Here is a 19234-nt window from a genome sequence, read left to right on the forward strand (position 1 = left end):
GAGCCCAGAGGATTCTCAAAGTGCTTTGCGGCAGGCTCGAACCCGAGGCCGCGCCACAGAAAAATCCAGGGGGTCTAATTTTGATAATCCAGAGGCTCAGAGACACGTTTGGCTCGTGTAAACTGCAGGCCCCCACGCCCCCGCTTTGATGTCAGTCAAGCGCTGCAGCAGGCCACGCCCCCTATCCTCCCATCTGAGATGCAGTGAGTCGCCGTGCGCTCTCTCGGTGGGACGCAGCCTGAATTTCACGGCATTGTGCCGAACCGCTGCTGTCAGACCTGCACATTTTGTTCCTGGAATAATAATGACGACCCGAAGGTGTTTTTATTTTTTTTTTGTGATGTGCTGTTTGTCCACATATTTCACGCGTGGGTGTTAAAAAATTGATTCTCCCTGCTTCTTCAGCCGTGGTGTTTTAATATGTGCCCAGTTTAAATGAACAATGCTTTTCTCTGCACGCCTCATTTCTGCAACAGCGAAGCTCCTTTTAACCCTTATTCTGACTTCCAAGAAAGGGATTTTATCAAGATTTGTATAGTTTTTTTTTTCCTCTTCCCCCCCTTCTTTGAACCAGTTAAAAAAGTAAGTGTTCTGCATGGAATCCTGCTGTAATAGACATTCCATTCTCTCCACATGGAGAGAGCTGCAATAGAGGGGTTCAGAGTGTCTCCAGCAGGGGTGTGACTCTAGGTGCAGCTAATGTGGACCTAAGAGGTCATGGGTCACGCAGACATGGGTAGCACCTCTGCTGTTTCCCTCTCCGAAGGATCACAGAAGGTTATACACAGAATCCACAGAAGAGCTTTATCTTGGTGCAGATGCAGAATAACTTCTGCTCAATGCAAATCGTAATCTGGCACACATGCAAATTTCGCGTCGTTTTGAAAATGATTAAAAAACCCATTTCTTTTGATTTGAATACACCTGCCAATAGCGTTGAGCACAGGGCTGAGGGGTTACAGTGTACCTGGCTGTCGCACGAATGAGTTTGTGATGAGGATAATTTGGCCGGTCACCTCAGCCTCCAAACACATTGTGTGGTGTTACCTGGGAAGGTCACCGGCCCCCGAGGTTTTTGCTGTCAAATGAGGTTTCCTCACCACTTCATCTTAGACATCCTCCCTCCCCTGACCTTACAGAGAGAGTGTGTACCGTGAGTGGGGGAGGGGCTGGTGAGGTTATGGAGGTAATCTGTGTAAGAGGTGTCCCTGTGATGAGGACTTCCACATTGTCGTCACTGAAAGATGGTCCTGCTCGGATACATCCTTGTTAATGGCTGACTGTCTTGGGGAAAATCCCTGTGCTAGGACATAGTTAGTGTTGCATGTGTATTCAAATCTGTCGGTTCTGGGTCAGGCTCTGGTATGTTTTCCGTGTGAAAATGTTCTGTAATCTAGTCGGACGCAGCGGGTAGAATGAACTAGCACTCTGTTGTCACTCAGCATTGTCTCTGATTGTAATTGGGTAATTGGATTATAGCAGTGTTTCCAATCATATGATGCAGTATTTTCTTGTTGCGTGTGTCATGCTCGACCCTGCTGCTTTAAACTGCATGTGTGGTGATTCTGTATGCTCCCTTTGATAGTGCTCCCATTGCCAGTGCTCCTCAGTCACCTAAGCCTTTTGATTGGCTCACCAGCGTTTTAACTTGAAACATGGCTTCCTCCATATGTGCTGACAAGGCCAAAAAAAAGAGACACTCACATCTGATCCAGCTATTTATACCCCCAGCCAGAGATCCTGGGCTGCATCATTAACGAGGACTCTCCCAATTAAGACGGATGAGTCTGCTCTTGAGGGTATTTGTTCAGGTAAGATCTCTGATTAGCATATCTGATGGCCCCGCTTCCATGCTCTGATTAAAACCTTCCCCGGTCCCTGGGGCGACTTTAAAGGAAAAACTGTGCAAATTAGACCTGTATATCATGAGGTCCACACTGAAGTGACACCCCCCCTCCCCATCACTCACAGCCCCCACCTCAGAGGATGCTGGATTTTGTGGACATTTCATGTGCATTTATTTTATATACTATATATGATCCTTTATATATTTACCCTTATATTTTTATACACCTTATATACACCTTAAGATATTTCTTTAGTGCATTTGAGAATTGAAGACATTGCCCCCAACCCCACACACCTTTTGTGAAGGGAAGCTCTATGAGACAATTAGTGGTTGGGGGGGTTCGGTGTGAGGGTGGGGAGGGGGGGGGGTTTACGATGAAATGAGGCCAGGGATTTAGGTGCTGTGCCTGAGTGCAGGAGCGAGGGGATCTCCGGGGTCTGGCGGCGAGATGAGGAGTGCACTGCCGGTGAGTGCACTCCTGTTCCTCAGTAAATTCGGGTGAGGGGCTCTGTGAGTTCTCTCTGAGCTGCGTCACGCCCCTCCCCCTCCTCACCCTGTCAGAACCCAGAGAGCCACCGAATTTCAGCGTTAAGCAGTCACATGGTGCTGCTTTACGGTGCTTGAGAGCTGTGTGTCTGTTTTTTGGTCAGTATTGCTGATATTTCTGCCCTTAAAATGTCAGGGATAAACAATTGCACTCCTTGGGAATGATGTAAAGTTGTGGTTAAAATATTCGCATTTCCAGTTAGTTTGTTTCATTGTTTTGGCAGTCATGCTTATGCATATGTAAATTTATATTCTTGGAATTCACTCTGTAGAGCTGTTACCCCACACACAATCTTTAATCCATTCATACAGTAGGGGCATGTTCTCATCCAGGGTTCCAGCTCAAGGCTCTGATGGGTTCAGCAATCTGACCATGAAGTCACTAGTGCCAAGATATGCGAGGAATTAAGGAGGTGGTCATTCCCTGTGAACCCTGGAGCACCGGACAGATCAGGGGCTCCCCCCAAACGGCAGGTCTGCAGGCTGAGGTTGGGGGGGGGGGGTGGTTGTTGGCTGTTTGCCGGCGCTCTACCTGCCTGTAATCCGCCCCTGTCTCACGCTCGGCTGGTCTCCACCGAACCCGGCAGCCCCCGTGTTTCGCCCGTCAGCATGCTTGACGTTCCAGGTGTTGAGGTGTGGGCATCGCTCTCGCTAATGAAACTGGGCCCGGCCGACAAGGCCCCCCCCCCCCCCCCCCCCCCAACGTCAGCAAGCAGGACGAACACGGCCAATTATTACCCCAACACCTCATTAGGGCAGCGGGAGAGAACCCCCCGCCCCCCTCCCCCCTCCCTGCCCACTGCAGAGAGCTGGCCGCCACGATCATTAATTTATACCCTTTGGTGAGATCCAACCGAAAGATGTCAGCTTTGGGAATGAGAACCTCTCCCAGTTCTCCCGGCATTCTGACAAGCAGGAGCCAATTTGGGAGAGGCACGGTGTTTGTACCGCGCTGAAGTCGACACAGTTTAATTGAGTTCCTCGCCACCCCGACGGTGGAGTGCATCTGTGTGTGATTAATAGTGTCGGGGGCTAACCACCCAGCCCGTTGCAGGCCCGCCTGAGTTTGCGCCGGGGTGGGCGCCTGAATAAAGAAGGGTAACTGCGGGGTTGGAGGGTGGTGAGATGTGAGTCTGTGGAACGGAATCAGTTTTCAGTCATCCTCATTTCCCCACAACTGCTTTCAGGGCTACACCTTCCACTGCACATAGGAACCTGATTTATGAGAAGAAAGTGTGCTTTCCAGACAGGATACCCCTTCTTTCCTGTGCTCCTTCATCTTTGTTTCTCTCTTCCTCTGTCTTCCTCTCTCTCTCTCTCTCTCTCTCTCTCTCTCTCTCTCCTTGAGGCCGTGTTCCTCTTGGCCGCCTCTGTAGGCGATCCTGTTGTCAGCAGTTCTGCCTCTCTCCACAGAGGCTGCCCTGATCCCTGGCCCTCTGTGAAACTCCACCGCAGTAATTGAATTGCCGTCACCCCTGGAAAGACGAGAGTTTAGTTGCCTGCCTCTCTCCCTCTCCTTCTCCTTCCCCCTCCCTCCCCTCCTCCTTTTTTTATATTTGGTATTGTAATTCAGGAGCTTGGCTCAATGCCCGGCTCCTTGCCATTGATGTCTCTCTCCCTCCCTCCGCCTGCCCTGCCTTTCTCCCTCCCTCCCTCACTCTCTCTCCCTCCCTCCCTCTCTCTCTTTCTCCATGTCGCTCTCTCTCTCTCTCTCTTTCTCTCTCCTCTCTCTCTCTCTCATTCTCCATGTCTCTCTCTCTCTCTCTCTCTCTCTCTCTCTCTCTCTCTCTCTCTCTCTCTCTCTCTCTCTCTCTCTCTCTCTCTCTCTCTCTCTCTCTCCCCCTCTCTCTCTCTCCCCCCTCCGTTTCCACAGTGAGGGAGGCAGCCTGGCTGTGGAATGTGGGGCTGCATTCCTCCGGAGCTCTCTGGCCAGCTCCGTGGGTCATTGTGCTCGGCACGTGGCCAGGGGGCCGTCCCACCGCCCAGCGCCCCCCCAGTCTGACTCCCGCCCGCCTTGGCAGGCGAGCCCCACTGGGCGGGGAGCCCCTTTCTGGGGCCAGCGATCCGGGAGAGGCGCTAAACGAGCCGAGTATTGCCCGTTCCGGCCAAGTCTCGCCCGCTCTGACCGGGCCTTCCATCCGTACCGCCGTCATCCATTCAGGTGAGGGTGGAGATCCATGAAAAGTTTGGGGGCGTTTTTTCTTTTTCTCCCAACTTGGTGGGGTTTCAGGTTTCCTCTCCCCTTCCCATGCCACAACTGCCATAAAGTCATTATTTCATTATTTTAAGCAGGAGTGAAATGGACGCCCTTTTTTTCTGCTCTGTGATTACCGAGCCGTGTCTCTCTCCGCTGCGTGCTTAAAGAGGCCCCGCCCCTGAGGTGAGGCTTCCTGGTCTCGGCCCCGAGGGCGGCAAGGTTTCCCAATCCGCCCTGTCGTTGCGTGTGGGGTTAGCAAGGCCATTGAGAAGCTGTGCTTCGTAACAGGAAGTCGTCTGTCTGTAGATATGCGTTGAGCAATACCTGGCCATGAGTCATCGTCCCCCGTCACCTCTCCTTCCTCGCTCCCGAGCTCAGATCAAAGCTGCGAGGCCCCGCCTTTCCCTGGCCCGGGTTTTAAGAGAACTCAGACGCACCAGCAAACCCCAGACCACAGCTTAGCTGCTATTTTGCAAGAGGGCCTCATCTTTCCTCAAGACCAGACTAACGGACCAAAGACCGCTTTTAGCCATATTAGTCCTCTGTGTGTGTGTGTGTGTGTTTTCTCTGGAATTCCTAGTTTGTCTAAAGTCCTGCCAGGCAGTTTAAGAGTCCAATTATCAAAAGTTCAAAACCTGGTCGGTAATAGATGAACATTAAAAGCAGGAGTTCTTTTTCTTCACCCACCTTTTCCTCATGTTCAATGAAAATGCAGCTGAATGCCTTCCCCTCCCCACCCCTTTAGTATGAAGCAAAGTTTGATCAGAGCGTTTCCCTCCCCTCAGTCTTCACTAGCAGAGGCTTTTGGGTACCTAGAGGGCTGGATTTGAGCGCTAACCCAACTGATCTGAGGACAGGCGGCCGGTGCCAAGTGAGCCGGGTCCAGCTGGCAGGGCGCGGGCCTTTGTTTAAGGTGCTCAGCATTCAGGCTTCGCTCACGCGGCGTTCGCGCCCGGTGCGTTAACGCGATAGCGGCGACCTTGACGCGTGGCTGGGGAGACGGGTGACCTGGCGTGGTGTTTACACAAGGGGCGGTGCACTCGATCGCCCACGCTCGGCAAACCTCGCGCCTGTGTTCTCTCGTCGTTCTGTAAACGAATTCCCGCGGCCGGTGCCAGGCCTTGGTGTGCTGGCGCTCGCCGGCGGGTAGGGCAGGTATTGTTTGCAGGGGGGGTTGGTTTTGGCAGCCGGCGTCGCTGACGAGGCCTGGAGTGCGAATGCTTGCTGTTTCCTGAGCTCTGACGCTGAGCTGGAGCTGAACGCTGGGGTCTGATGATGTGAGTTTGATTGTGTGGTCAAGAGGCAAGGTGGAGCTAAGAGTGGGGTGGGGGGGTGGCGGGGGGGAAAGATACGAGCCAGCCTCTGTGTCCTCATTACCCAGAATTCCCACCTGGTGGCTGCGTGCCGCTAGCCTCTCGTGGGCAGCATCCTTTAATAAGGGCGGAGTGCTGGTTATGAATATTCATGCGGTCGGCCCCAGCGACCGACGCGGTGCTTATATCGGCATCATTTGTATTTAAGTGGCACTCGGACGGCCCTCTCCTCTCCGTCCCCCGGATAAAATCGGGGCCTCACTTATTAATCAAGCTCCTTTGGTGGGAGAAAGGAGGATGGTGTAATAGCTGCTCAAATGGTCCATCCCGGCAGAGCCAAAGATCACGTTTTAAAGCCTCAGCGTCGCTTTCCAGCCTTTTAAAGTAACGACCAAATCGGGCTGTTTCCCAGTTATGGGCGTCCTGGAGAGAACAGGGAAAGGGGACCAGAGTGCATCTCCAGGTTTAATTACCTATTAAATTATAAACGGGCTATTGACTGTCTGCTGTCTGTGTGGTAGTTAGTGTTTTAAACCTGCACACAGAAGGTGAAGTTAATTGCACTTGGACATACCACAAAATTGTTACAGCTGGTTCATGTGATCATGCTCATTGTGGCTTTAGTCTCTGGTGTTCTTTCTCCTCTAGTGTACCCAGACAGGAATCTGGAGGAATCCGGAAGTATTGCATCTTTGCATATTGCTTATTCCTGTGATTGACAACGCAGTGGATTCTGGGGGAAATCTGCCATTTGAGAGAGCTCGGGGACTTAATATAAACTTATACCCCTTTACTGCTACTTGATGTCCTTGTTTAATGTATGAGCACTGCATCTTACACACAAAAAACCTATCATCAAGCCCTATCTGCGAGTGGAGTGACTCCACCTCCTCACTCCCCTGCTTTGCCTCTCTGATGGTGGGCCTTCTCTCAGCTGACAGGAGCTCAGTTGTAAGGCTTCATTTACCTGCTCGTAGCCTAATGAAACGCACCGTACCGTGAGGAGCGAGAGAGGAGAGGCTGGCTTGCTCACTCGCTCGGCACAGCGGCCGTGTCGGTCTGACAGCTGACTCATGCCATCGGAGGTCACATGGGCCACTCTGTGAGTCTGAGCCTCACACCCGTGCTGAGGTCATCAGCAGTGACACGCATGTTGGAAAGTGTTTTTTTTTTTTTTTTTTAAAACAATTCAAAAACGGGTTGGCGAGCTTGGCACAAGTTGCTTGCAAGTTGATTGAGGTCCTCCAGATAAAAATAAAAAGGCTGCGATGAGTAGAAACATCACCCGCAAAGACTCATCCAGTTATATATTTCGGTAGCTTGCTTAGCTAGCACTGTTAGCTAGCAAGTGTCTGACCAATGGGCTGCAACCGAAACACCTTTTGCAAACACTCACCCACCCCCAGTGCTCCGCACCTCAGAAATGAGATGCAAATCTAAACATGGTCTCCCCATCTCCGCCCTCCCACCGCCGACCAAAGAGTCAAAATTTCCCTTAAGGGTCCCTCCCCTCCCAGCCGCTGAGGTGCGGAGCTGGGATTTTGGGTTTAGCTCCCTCCCCTCTGAAACCGCCCCGATTAAGAGGGGACGCAAATCTCGTCTCTTTTGTGTGGAGAGCAAAGCCGGCGAGGTTTCAGCCCGCTGCTCGGTGTAAGCTTCTGCAGGCAGGAGCTGCGTAACCCCCTGCCTTATCAGGGGACCCACAGAGCGCAGCGCGTAAAAACTACGCGCTTTGTGAGGCGGCCTGAAAAGGAGCCGCAACTTATCGCTGCATTTTCCCATCTCCTGCCTCACTCTGAACACGAGATCCCCACAGCTCAGACACACAGCTCAGATACCGGAGGGCAGCAGTCACTTTATCCCTCCTGCTCTACTTGAAGTGCATGCAGGGTCTCACTTTGCCTTCAGTGGTTCTCGGTCTGCCTGTAACCCAGTACAGTGCTGCTGCCGAGACTGCCTCAACTCTCCCTGGGATGTGTTTGCACATCACTACCACAATGTAAATTTGGCATGACCAGGCAATACAAGACCCAGTTAAAATGGAAAACAAAACAAAACAAACAAACAAAAAAAAAATGTTACGGGATGCTACAACTGAAACTCACCTCTTCCGCTCACGGCTAACAGGTAAAAGCACACTTCAGCTGGTGTGAGAGGAGTGCACCTTTGCTCACTATCCTGACTGTGCTTCTCCTCCGGTGCGTAGTCTGGTGCATTTGGACGGCTGCTCTGTATGTCCCTCTCGGCGTGCCTTAGCTGCTCTTTTCAGAGCATCGGGGCCTGTGAATGAATAGCAGCCTGGGGATGGTCCCTTTCTCTCCAAACAGAGCCCTGCCAAACTGCTTTGTGAGCCATTATATACCAGCGTTTTCCTCCTCTACATAGACACACACATTGCTGCTTTCCTGTGCTCCATAGACACACACATTGCTGCCTTTCCCTTCTGCATATGCGCACACACATTGACTGTGATTGTGTTCTGAGCAGGAGCTTGGTTTTAGTGCTATCACCTCATGCAGACTGTTTGAGGTTATTCACTCACTATCCGCAAATAAATTCAACCCAGGCTGTAGTTGTAAAATGTGGGGGAAAGGGATTTTGCCGTAGTTGTATCGTACGGTATTTGTTTAAAAAAAAAAAAAAAAAAAACCTTGTGATTTGTTTTGATGCAACATTTGGCTATGGTGTAGTTCGATTGTAAACAGTTAAGTGAAGTTAAAAGGATGAGTTTAGTGTGGTAACAGTGCGGTTTATCCGTATTTACAGTACACACACTCGTGCTGGAGAGGTTCTCTGGCTCTGTTTATCTGAGGTGGGGAAGTCAACCATCACAGCCCCTCTGATGTTCCCCCCTGTATGTTTCAACAATCTAAAAACAGCCTCTCCGGCCTCCAGAAGGCCTTACTTCCCTCAGGAAATGGGGCCACTCACTTTGTCTTCATTCCAACGGACACACTCCAGCGCTAGGTAACCGGGGGTGGCTTCTCCGACTGCCAGCAATTCCTTTGACTCGCTCCTGTTGTCCTCCATCTCTCTCTCTCTCTCTCTCTCTCTCTCTCTCTCTCTCTCTCTCTCCCCCTCTCTCCCTCTCTCTCCCTCTCTCCCTCCCCCTCTCCTCAGTCCTCTCACAGTGGTGGTGAGGCCCGGGGCCCCGCTTCCAAGCTGACGCCTGCTAACTGCTGTTTGCTCTTTGTGGGCAACAATAGGCAGGCCAGGCCCCTGCCTGAGGCCTAGACGGAACCACGGAGAACAAAGGGGCCTGTGAATCCGCGGCCCAGCGGGCAGCCGGTGCAGGGGAATAATGCAGGTCACAGGCAGATTAGGAGTATGAAGGCAAGCACATCGCTGGGCTTCAGTGCATGCCAACTCATTGCCAGGCATGGGAGGCCGAGGAGGGGGGAGGGAGAAGGGGGAGACAATGGAGGAGTTTAGAGGAGGAGGAGAAGGAGGAGGAGGAGGATTTGGGGAGCCTGGGGGGAGCCGCCGTCGCTGCCTCTTGGAGATTGAGGCCACGAAACGTGCCTTCGGGGTCCCGTCGTACTGCGTCACGTTTTCTGTAACCATCCACCCCGCCCAACCCCCCAACTCGGGTTCATTTTCACACTTTTTGGCGAATGTGTCTTAATGTGCTGCGACAGGGGTGATCCGTTCAAGTGGGATTACAGCCAGATCAGAACTGCTGATGCTCTGATTACATCTTATTAACGGAGGTAGACCGCAGCGTTCGGCTGGGAGAACGAGCCCAGGTTGCTCTCCTGTACAGAGACCGCGCGGGGCGGCGTCTGAGGTAAACGCTTTGGAAGCAGTACTGAGCCAGTACAGCTGGGAAGCGTCCTGAGCACATATTGACATTGTTTAACCTTGTGGATATACACAGAATGTACACAAGAGAGTTGTATGCTGGTTGGCTTTTTTAAATTGTGGTTTTTATTAAAATCTGATAGCATTTTCTAGCTGTAGGGCAAATTCAGTCAAAATCCCTCATAGGAGATGGTTTGAAATGGAGTACAGAGAAAAAGAAGCAACTCAAAAAAAAAAAAAACTTCGGAAAGTTGAGAAGAAAACTGCAGTACGCTGGTATGGGAAGGATACAGAAGCACACTGTTGTCTGAAACCTGCCTCTGTGCTTGGGATAGTGCGCGGAACACTGGCTAACGGCAAAGCCGCCGTTTAAGTCATTTTTGCTGCCTTTAACAGCCGTTATTACGCCAAAAAACCCGAACAATTCATTTGTTTGATGTGGCTGTTACATATAAGCCTCTCAACTCTGCACTTATCACTTTTCACAGGCTCCCCCTTTAAGAAGAAACATGCCTGAAAGGAGATTTATTTTGCTTAGTCTATTTCTTTTCACCCGCTAGACTCGGCGTTGGTTTGTGTGTGCCCCGAGCATCATTACCTCCCGTAATGGGAAGGCCCCCAAAAGGGGAAAAGCTGTAATAATGAAGAGCCCGGCTGGGGTGTCTTCTGCAGCGCCAGGCTGTGGAGAGGTTGATATGAAAGTGTTTGCTGCCGAGTGGTTTACCTATCGGTAATAAAAGCACAAACGCGCTTCCCTGCCCTTTGTAGCTGTCAGGTCCTCTCATGCGCGCTGGCAGCCGAAAGGCCAAGGGCCTCAGAACAAAACTATAAACGGAGAGCTGTAAATTAAAGTGGAATCACGCGGGGGTGGGGGGGCGGTGCATCTCTGCAGGGGTTCCTCTGCAAACGGGGCGACCGCACTGAAAATGTGCCATCTCAGAGGACCGTGCACTCCCCGGCCTGTAAATTCCAGTTCCAGGGCCTGCAGACGGCAGCAGTTGGCATTGCCGGACGCCTCTTGTGTCAAGTGTGTCCAGACCCTTCTGTACACCTGATCCCAGCTGATGGAAGCAGTAGGTCCTAGGGTAGAAACCCACCCAACAAGGCAGACCACACGCAGTAGAGATTTTCCTGTAAAAAGGGGGTCCAGACTGCTGTAAGGCTACGGTGCTGGAGCCACAGAACAGCCAGGCTGTTCAGTACTGTGCATTCATTACTTACAGGTGTAAAGGCTGATACTTTCGCACAGGCACATTATTTAAATAAAGCTCCTGTGCCTAAGAATGGATTCAGCCTGAGAAGTAAACATATGAGGTGGAAACTCCTACATTTTGCCAATGTGTTCTTATTTTCCCGTGTTTGCTCATAGGGATGTCGTGCCAAGGGGCTGCAGCTGAGCCGATAGGCGCATCTCTCGGTACCTCGTCTCGTGGCAGCGCTGGCAGAGGGGGGCAGGTTTTCGAGGGCCCCCTGTTCCCCCGGCAGCCATTGAGCGGGCACTCAGTTCAGCGCGCTCTCCTCTGAGTGCCCCGCGCGGCGCTGATTTGAATTTGGCTCAGATGATGAGCATAAATATTCAGGCAGCTTTTAGATGGAATTGATGGAGGCCTTGAAAAAGGAAAACAAGAAAAGGTTTTGTGTCCCCCCCTCCTCCTCTCCCCCCCTCCACCCTCCACCCTTTCTGAAATGTTCCAGTTGAAGCGTCTCTCCTTTTATCTCAAGCAGGACATCTGTATGTGCTTATAGCCAGTGTAAAAACTGATTCATCTTCCACCTTCAGCGCTCGGAGAAAGCGGTCATATTCATCTGAACCACGAACCCAGCCGCCAGCCTGTATACATGAATTATTGTTGCTGAATGAAAGCGCTCCAGTTAAGGCAAGTTTGCTTCAGATGTTGAGTCTTTTGTTCAAATGAAGCCCCCCCTGCGTGGCGGTATGGTTCTGATTCTCCCTCTGTCTCCGGGCCCGGGCCAAACCGTGTGTGCCAGAGACTGTTTTGGGTTTTAGGAAAAACGGTAACCTTCCCGAAAACCGTAAGGGTAGGCCCGATAAAAAGAGTGATTATGGAACAAATCTAAAATAAGATTGGTCCATTAGCCACGCCGGCCTTCCTGGCGGAGGATCATTAAAATTTGCAGGGATCAATCTGATGTGATCGTGACTGGCCGAAGAATACTCCAATAAGCGCGGTGTGACAGTGATGGAGCTAAATCACAAATTGATCAATCAGTCCTGCATCAGAAGAGGGCCTCTGGCCCGCATCATGGTGAATGGGTGCGTCTGTGCGTGTGTGCGTCTGTTGAGGGGAGATAGGTGGGTGGGCGTTGTGGGGGGGTTGGGGGGGGGGTGGCGGTGCAATGCTTTCCTACAATGCTGCATTAACTGTATTGCTGCTGGAACAGATGGAGAATGGGGGATGCCTGTGTGCGCATTGCTTTGGCCGGCCGCCGGAGATAAAGAACCCAGCTCAGCCTCCACGGCTGATTAGAGGTTAATGGCTTTGAGCTGGGAGGGACCGTGCCCTGATTGGCTGGCACACTAGGTTGTGGGTGTGGCCGCATGGGACCAGATGGCGCAGATAGAGGGAGAGAGACACACACAGGGAGAGCCGAGGGGTCCCTGCTTCTGCCCGCTCAGCTGCTGCTGCGGGCCTGCGCTGGGCTCTGAGCTCAGAACGAGGGCCGCATCCCTGTCCATTAATAAGCCGGCTGCGGGAGAAGGGCCCCACCAATCATGGCCTCCACAGACAGATGGCCGGCGGGCCGGACGGCGCAAATGAGTCTGGAAACGCAGGCCGGGCGAGCGTGTGTTAACGCCGGCCCACATCACCAGCAGCTTAATATCAGCTATTAAAGCGCTGCCCCTGCAGAGGGGGGGGGGGCGGGGGGGTCTCAATCCAACACGCACAGGACTGCGAGCAGAGACGCACCCCCGTCGGAAAAATCGCAGCTTCGAGGCTTCGTTTCGGAAAGGGCAGGCGGTTCAGCGAGAGCCTCATGTCGAGCTCAGAGGCTGAATGCAGCTCCTGCTCCCTCCCAGCACGGCCGCCATTGTTGTGTGAGCTGCGCTCTGCGGAACACGCTCTTGTGTTTGTGCTCCAATGGAGCCATTGTGCCGCTGCTGGAGCATATGATGCTCTTTGGTAGCTGGGCCCCTCACCCCCCCCCCAGGAAAGAGCAATCCTGGCTAACATCTGACCCCTCCACCTCACCCCCCAGGAAAGAGCAGTCCAGTTTAACACACCCAGGCCCGACAGCTCCAGTGGGTCATGAGGAACTGGGCTGTTCTCTTCCTCCAGGGTCTGGGCAGCCTGGGTCTTCATTCCACCTCATAACCTAATGACTCCATGGGCGTCCTCTGAACATATGGTCACCCGTGGAAGCCTGCTTCCCAATGTCTACATCCAGTCTGCTGTCTCAATGAATCTGAGCAAAACGGACTCTCAGAATACTTAAAATACTCCCACGACTTAAATAACTCCTCAGATGTGTTTATATGTGGGTATGTGTCGGTCTTGTCTGTGTAATGTTCAGTAATGGCAATACCTGTAGAGAGCAGCAGTGTGTGAGTAATGTACAGGAGAGGGTGGAGAGAGCAGCAGTGTGTGTGTAATGTACAGGAGAGGATGGAGATAGCAGCAGTGTGTGAGTAATGTACAGGAGAGGATGGAGAGGCTCTGTAGGCCTGCGCTGTGTGCTGTGTGCTGTGTGCTGTGTGCTGTGTGCTGTGCGCTGTGCGCTGTGCGCTGTGCGCTGTGCGCTGTGCGCTGTGCGCTGTGCGCTGTGCGCTGTGCGCTGTGTAGGAGGAGCAGAGGCCCCTGGACAGCGGTTAGCGTGATGGCGCGGCTCTGTGCTTGTGGCTGCGCTGGAGCAGTGCTCCGGCTGCGCGGTCGGGCAGGACTTGCTCGGAGGGGGAATGTGCTGAGCGGGGGCTTCCTCTGGTCCTCCTAACGCACCGCCCCGAGCCGCCCGGCGTCCCCAGCTGAACCCGCCAGGAATCCCGCTCGCACGTGCACGCTGGGGGCGCGTCCGGGTCCCCCTGGCTCCCGAAAAGATCAGCTGCGCATTTTACTTCTGCTCTGCTCCTCCCCCCCCCCTCTCTGGGGTGCCTTCGAGGAAACAATCAAGGTTGCCGCCACGTCAGCGGAGTGACCTAAATTACACCCCTCCGGCGTCGTTACCCTCCCCGCCGCGACCCGTCCGTCTCCCCCGCCCACACCACGCCCCCTCCTCCCCTGTGTCCGCCCCCTATTCTGCAGCTCCGCCCTTTGTCAGGGTACCGCTGCAGGTCCAGGTAAGGATGCGACCCCCTCCGGGGGGGGGGTTGGGGGTGGGGGGGACTTCACCATTGCGATCACGCCAGGGGCCCCCCAGCAGAAAAGAGCAACGGAGGAGGAAACAGGGGGGCGCATTCAGCGCCACAAAGGGGCCGGCCCCCGAGAGCACGGGGGGGGGGGGGGGGGGGGGGGCGACGGGGCGACGGGGGCCCCTGGCCTCCTGAAAGGCGAAGAGGACCCTTCACGTCCTTCAGCGGCAGATGCCTCCTCTTCAGTGGAGCATTGTCATGTGCAAATGAGATCAGGAGCCCCCCCCCCCCCCGCGCCCCCCCCACCACCCACCCCCCTCCCAGCATGCTCGGCAGCAGGCCGGGTCACACTGTCAGCACTGTCAGTTTCAGCCCCCTTCGCCCTAACATAGAGGGTCCTTTCACAGGCCCGGCCCCTCCGAGGCCACCCTGGATGCTCCCGGCACAGGAGTGCTTTTCGCGGCCAGGCTGAGGCCCCTAAGAGAGGTGGTATGAGGGACACTGTGTACAGTTTCCCCAGGCTGGATTCGCACCGGGGGTTTCGGCTTACCGTCTTTCCCTAAGTGTAAACGGCCCCATCTAGTTCTTAGACACACCTTAATGAGGGGAACATTCCTCACCGCCCGGGTCAGGGGGAAGGAGACCTTCCACCTACTTCCGTCCGCTTCAGTCAGCAGGAGGGCTTTGCATCCCGGGCCTGCCTGTGCAGTAGATGCATTCAGTTCTTTTCACCTGCTTTGTAAAGGTTGCAGAGCCTGACATGTGCGGCTGGGTGCCAGTGCTACACTCTACCAGGAGGTGTTTGTTTTATGTTCCACCGTAAACCAACAGCGTTTCCTCCAGTTTCACACGCTCTGAGGCACGGCAAATTTCAGCCTCCCTTGAAGCGTCTCGCCAGCTAGGAGCCTCGCTCCCACACTGCAAAGCCCCTCTGAAGATCTACGCAGTCAGCGCGTAGCCTGACCCCTGAATTGTTAAGTTGGGGCGTTAAAGTGAGGAGGGGTATCAGGCTTCCCCGGCGCGGAGCATCACTGTGCTGGACACAAAGGCCCCCGCTGGGCCTGCCAGCTCGGGTTCCAGCCTACCTCCTCTCACAGATTAGACCATATCACAGTCAGAGTCCTGCCTTCCCACTGAGCCGGCGGATATCAGACACTCCTGTCCAATGAAAGACGACCCTCATTGTCGGGCAGAATTGCCTTTTTCTGCGATGGCACCAGCCCAGCAGGTTAGGGGAAACGTGAGAACGGTCCGGTGACAGCTCTTTTCTGATAGGGAGCCATGAAGTGGTGGAGGGATTAAGAGGGGGAGGCCACTCCTCCTCACTTTTGTCCTTTCGGGTTAAGAATGTCTCAATGACGGCTAATCGGCATGGCAACCGAGTATGACCAGGGCAACCAGCGGTCATAAGACACTGACTCACTGTGGTCTTGTTGCTTGGCCATTTTTGGTGAAAGGAGCTCTTGTAGGCCACCCCAACTCCCCCCTCCCTCTCCCAGGATTCCAGAGCGACTTTTAACAGACAGGGGGTTGTAACCAGTCAGATCCTGTGAGCAGTGGCTGAATTGCCAGATGATCATGGGTAGATCTATCTGTAGATGGCACTCAGAGCTCTGAAGTGCTGTGACCCTGAGTCAGGATTGGCTGAAATTCACGGGCTGAACTGGTCTGGTCGGGTCAAACGGATGCAAACAGCAGTTAAGATTTATTTGAATTTGGCAGAATTCTGCCGTGTTTTCATAGAAACAGCTCGTGGTTCTGTGATTATGTCTGGTGGTAAAGGAGCTTCAGTGTTGCCCACTGCGGTGCTAAACGGCAGCGCATTTCAAATAACTGTGCATCACAAACGACAAACGTGGCCAGCGGATGGACTGTTGCTCGAGCAGAAGTGACATCCGTCTGTAATGGCTCGCTTCTCCTCTTCACGGTTTAAGGTGCCGCAGATTACCGCCGGGCCTGGGGCGCAGAGTCTTAACGCCAGCCGTGTAAAGACGGTAATAACCCGGGACGAGGGGCTGTAGCGTACCCGTTCAGATTTGGACGCAGCAGGCAGGAGAACGCCTCACCACGCTGGTACGTCGGGAGAGAGCGTTATGCGCCAAAGATCTGTTTTGAACGGCCTCCTCATAAAAGCAGCAATAAGTTACAGATGCCGGGTTTCGCTGTCGCTGCGATTGTTATTCTCTGAGTGAAGAATGGAGCAAATCTTCAAGCAAGATCTTACCCTTTTCTCCCTTGTGTGTGTGTTTTTTTTTTTCTTTTTTTTTTTTGTTTTGGGGTGGGGGGGAAAAAAAGAGGCCCAGAGCTTTTTTGTTTTCACCAAATTCGCTTTGAACTGTGCATTGTCTCCTGCCTAATTCGCAGCACGTAGGGGTAGCCCCTCTCCCATTCTCTCTTTTATCAAAATGAAAACAGACATCACTGTAAAGTCCCCTTAATCAGATGGGCCTGTGGTTTTGGCTGGGTCTGAAAGGGGTTGGCAGTAAATTGGAAGTCGGATTCCTTAAAAAAAAAAAAAAAAAAAAAAAGCAAGGGGGAGGAGGGTGTTCGTCTGGAAAAGCCTTTTGTGGGATTTGGCAAGGGGACAGTCAGCTTTACACATGCTCATTAGGCACCCTTGTCTGGGCTCTGACCCTCCCAAAATCATAATGGTGTGTGTGTGTGTGTGTATGCATGCATGTCTCTGTGTATATGTGTGTATGGATGGATTGTAACAGCGTGTGCAGGGCAGGATGTGTGACTGAGGAGAGTAAAGTGCTCTGTGAGACTCGGGGTGTTCATGGTTCACACTGAGTGAGTGCAGTCAGAGGCTGCTGACGGTCGCTGGTGCTTTTTTAAGGGCAACAGAAGTGTTCCCTCATCCTCATGCCCCCCCCCCCCTCTCTTTACCACTGTCTGTACCCTGTGGTGCAGAGCCCCTCTCCTTACCCCCCCCCCCCCCCCCCCCCCCTCCCGAAAAAAGCAGTAACCCTAAGCTTGGCACTGTTCTCCCAAAGCACCAGGCACCCTGGGATTGTGGGTAATGTGGCTTCCGGCAGTGAGTCACTGAGCAATGATAGGAAATGAGCTTTATGTGTTTAAGGTCAGGGAACACATCCCTGCCAATACAGACCCATTTACACCCCCCTACAGCCACTGAGACACCATCACAGAAATGCTGCCACTTAGTCACCACACACACACACACACACACACACACACACACACACACACACACACACACACACGTACGTTACGCCGGGACCTGATTAGCAGTGTGTGAGTGCGTTAGCACGGTTCATGGTTCATATATTTACGAGGCCCACCCTCCCATGTCGAAACAGCCCCCTCTGTTAATAATTCACCACTCGGTGCGGGCAGCCAGCCTCTCCATTGGACTCACACTCCTTCCTGTCACACCCTACCTCTCCACAGTCCACTTCTTCCCTCATTCCTCCTTTTGCATTAAGGTCTTAAATATTTATGAAATTAGCTGGAAAATTCCCCTTTAATTACAGACAGAGCTGCTCAAGCACGACCGTAAAATAATTGCCTTTTTTTCCTGCACAATTAAACCGTTTTTCCGCTCTGCATTCCCGATATTTTGATGCTGGGTGTTTTTATCTGATTACACTGCATGGATATATGCTTTGGTAATGTTCCATTCAATCAGTTAATGTGTACTGCCTTTTCCCTCTGTTTCTCTGACTTCCATCTGGCTCCCTCTGTGGTCAGGAGAGGTATTGCAGCTTGACAGGTTGAAAGCAAGACTGTGGCCAGTAAAATGTCACCCAGAGGGTTCTTTTTTTCCAGCGGTGTCGTGGTTTGCCTGCTCTGCTGAGAGGGAGGGGGGGCCCGATCGGAACACAGCGAACTCGAACCTGCAGCACCCTCTAGGTTTTGCTGTGATGCATTGCAGTTATAGGGAATGAAAGGGTAAATCTGACTGTGTGGGCAATAAAACGCCACTAAAGGTTGTTTATCGGTGATGTCGTGGTCTGCGTGTTCAGCCGGGAGGAGGGTGGACGCAGCTCGGTCTGCGGGGAACAGGGAAACCGCTGCGTACGGCATTTACAGGAAGAGGAGGATGCTGGGTAATTCCACTGGGGGCTGGCATTCCCTCCCTACCCTTTTATCTGACTCGCAGGAGGGAGGCCACCATGGGAAAATTCTGTCATTGACAGTGTCGGTGTCAGCCAGTCTGCCTGGCAGGGGTTTTGAGGGACATTCGGCTCAGCTCACTCTTAATTTTGATGTGAAGTGTGATCACCAGAGCTGTTTGTGGGACGGTTTGTCCAGGATTTGTTTAAATGCAGTATGTGGTCTCATCTTAATACAGCGGCATTTCTTGTATGTGCATAGAAAGATCTGAGGCACTGAATGCCCAAGTGCTTTGTGATGTTGCATCTTCTGGTATCTGAGAGGATAGAGTGTTGATGTATTGGCAGGGTGGCAGTGTGGCACAGCAGTAAGGAGCTCATAACCTATAGGTTGCAGGTTTGATTCCCCATGAAGGCAATGTTGCTGTACCCTTGGGCAAGGTACTTAACCCAGATTGCCTCAGCAAATATCCAGCTGTATAAATGGATAACATGTGAACCTGCAACCTATGTAAGTTGCTCTGGATAAGAGCGTGAGCGTGGTAAATGACAGTAATGTAATGTAATGTGTTTCTCTCTCTCTCTCTCTCTCTCTGTACCTGCAGGGTTCCACCTCAGTGGCACAGTCACAGAGCCGGCCTCGCAGTCGGAGCCGGAGACCACCCACAAGGTGGCCATCAGCTTTGACCGCTGCAAGATCACCTCCGTCACCTGCGGCTGCGGCAACCGGGACATCTTCTACTGCGCCCACGTGGTGGCGCTGTCCCTATACCGCATCCGCAAGCCGGAGCAGGTCAAGCTGCGGCTGCCCATCTCCGAGACGCTCTTCCAGATGAACCGGGACCAGCTGCAGAAGTTCGTTCAGTACCTCATCACCGCCCACCACACCGAGGTGCTGCCCACCGCCCAGAAGCTGGCCGACGAGATCCTCTCCTCCAACTCCGAGATCAACCAGGTCCACGGTAAGGAGCCCTAAAAGAGCGGTGGAGGGATGTGGAGGGGGGTGGGAGGGTCGAGGACTGGCCTCGTCTTGCGGGTTTGAATCCAGCGAGAGGTGCACAGCCGATGGAAGCACCTAAACGGAACACCACCAGCTGTATAATTTAAAAGGATCAAATAAAATTTAAGCTTTGTGGGTCGCCC

General features: G+C 53.0%; 1 protein-coding gene across 1 annotated transcript in view; it reads left to right on the forward strand.

Annotated features, from left to right (window-relative positions):
- The window catches only part of zswim5 (zinc finger, SWIM-type containing 5), a 56640-nt gene that overhangs the window by 20091 nt on the left and 17315 nt on the right, over positions 1 to 19234 (forward strand). Inside the window, exon 2 of the mRNA XM_036554185.1 lies at positions 18697 to 19053. Within this exon, the coding sequence (XP_036410078.1) occupies positions 18697 to 19053 (357 nt within the window). The remainder of the gene's footprint in view (positions 1 to 18696; positions 19054 to 19234) is intronic.

Source organism: Megalops cyprinoides, chromosome 20 (assembly GCF_013368585.1).
Source record: "Megalops cyprinoides isolate fMegCyp1 chromosome 20, fMegCyp1.pri, whole genome shotgun sequence".
Lineage (NCBI taxonomy): Eukaryota > Metazoa > Chordata > Actinopteri > Elopiformes > Megalopidae > Megalops > Megalops cyprinoides.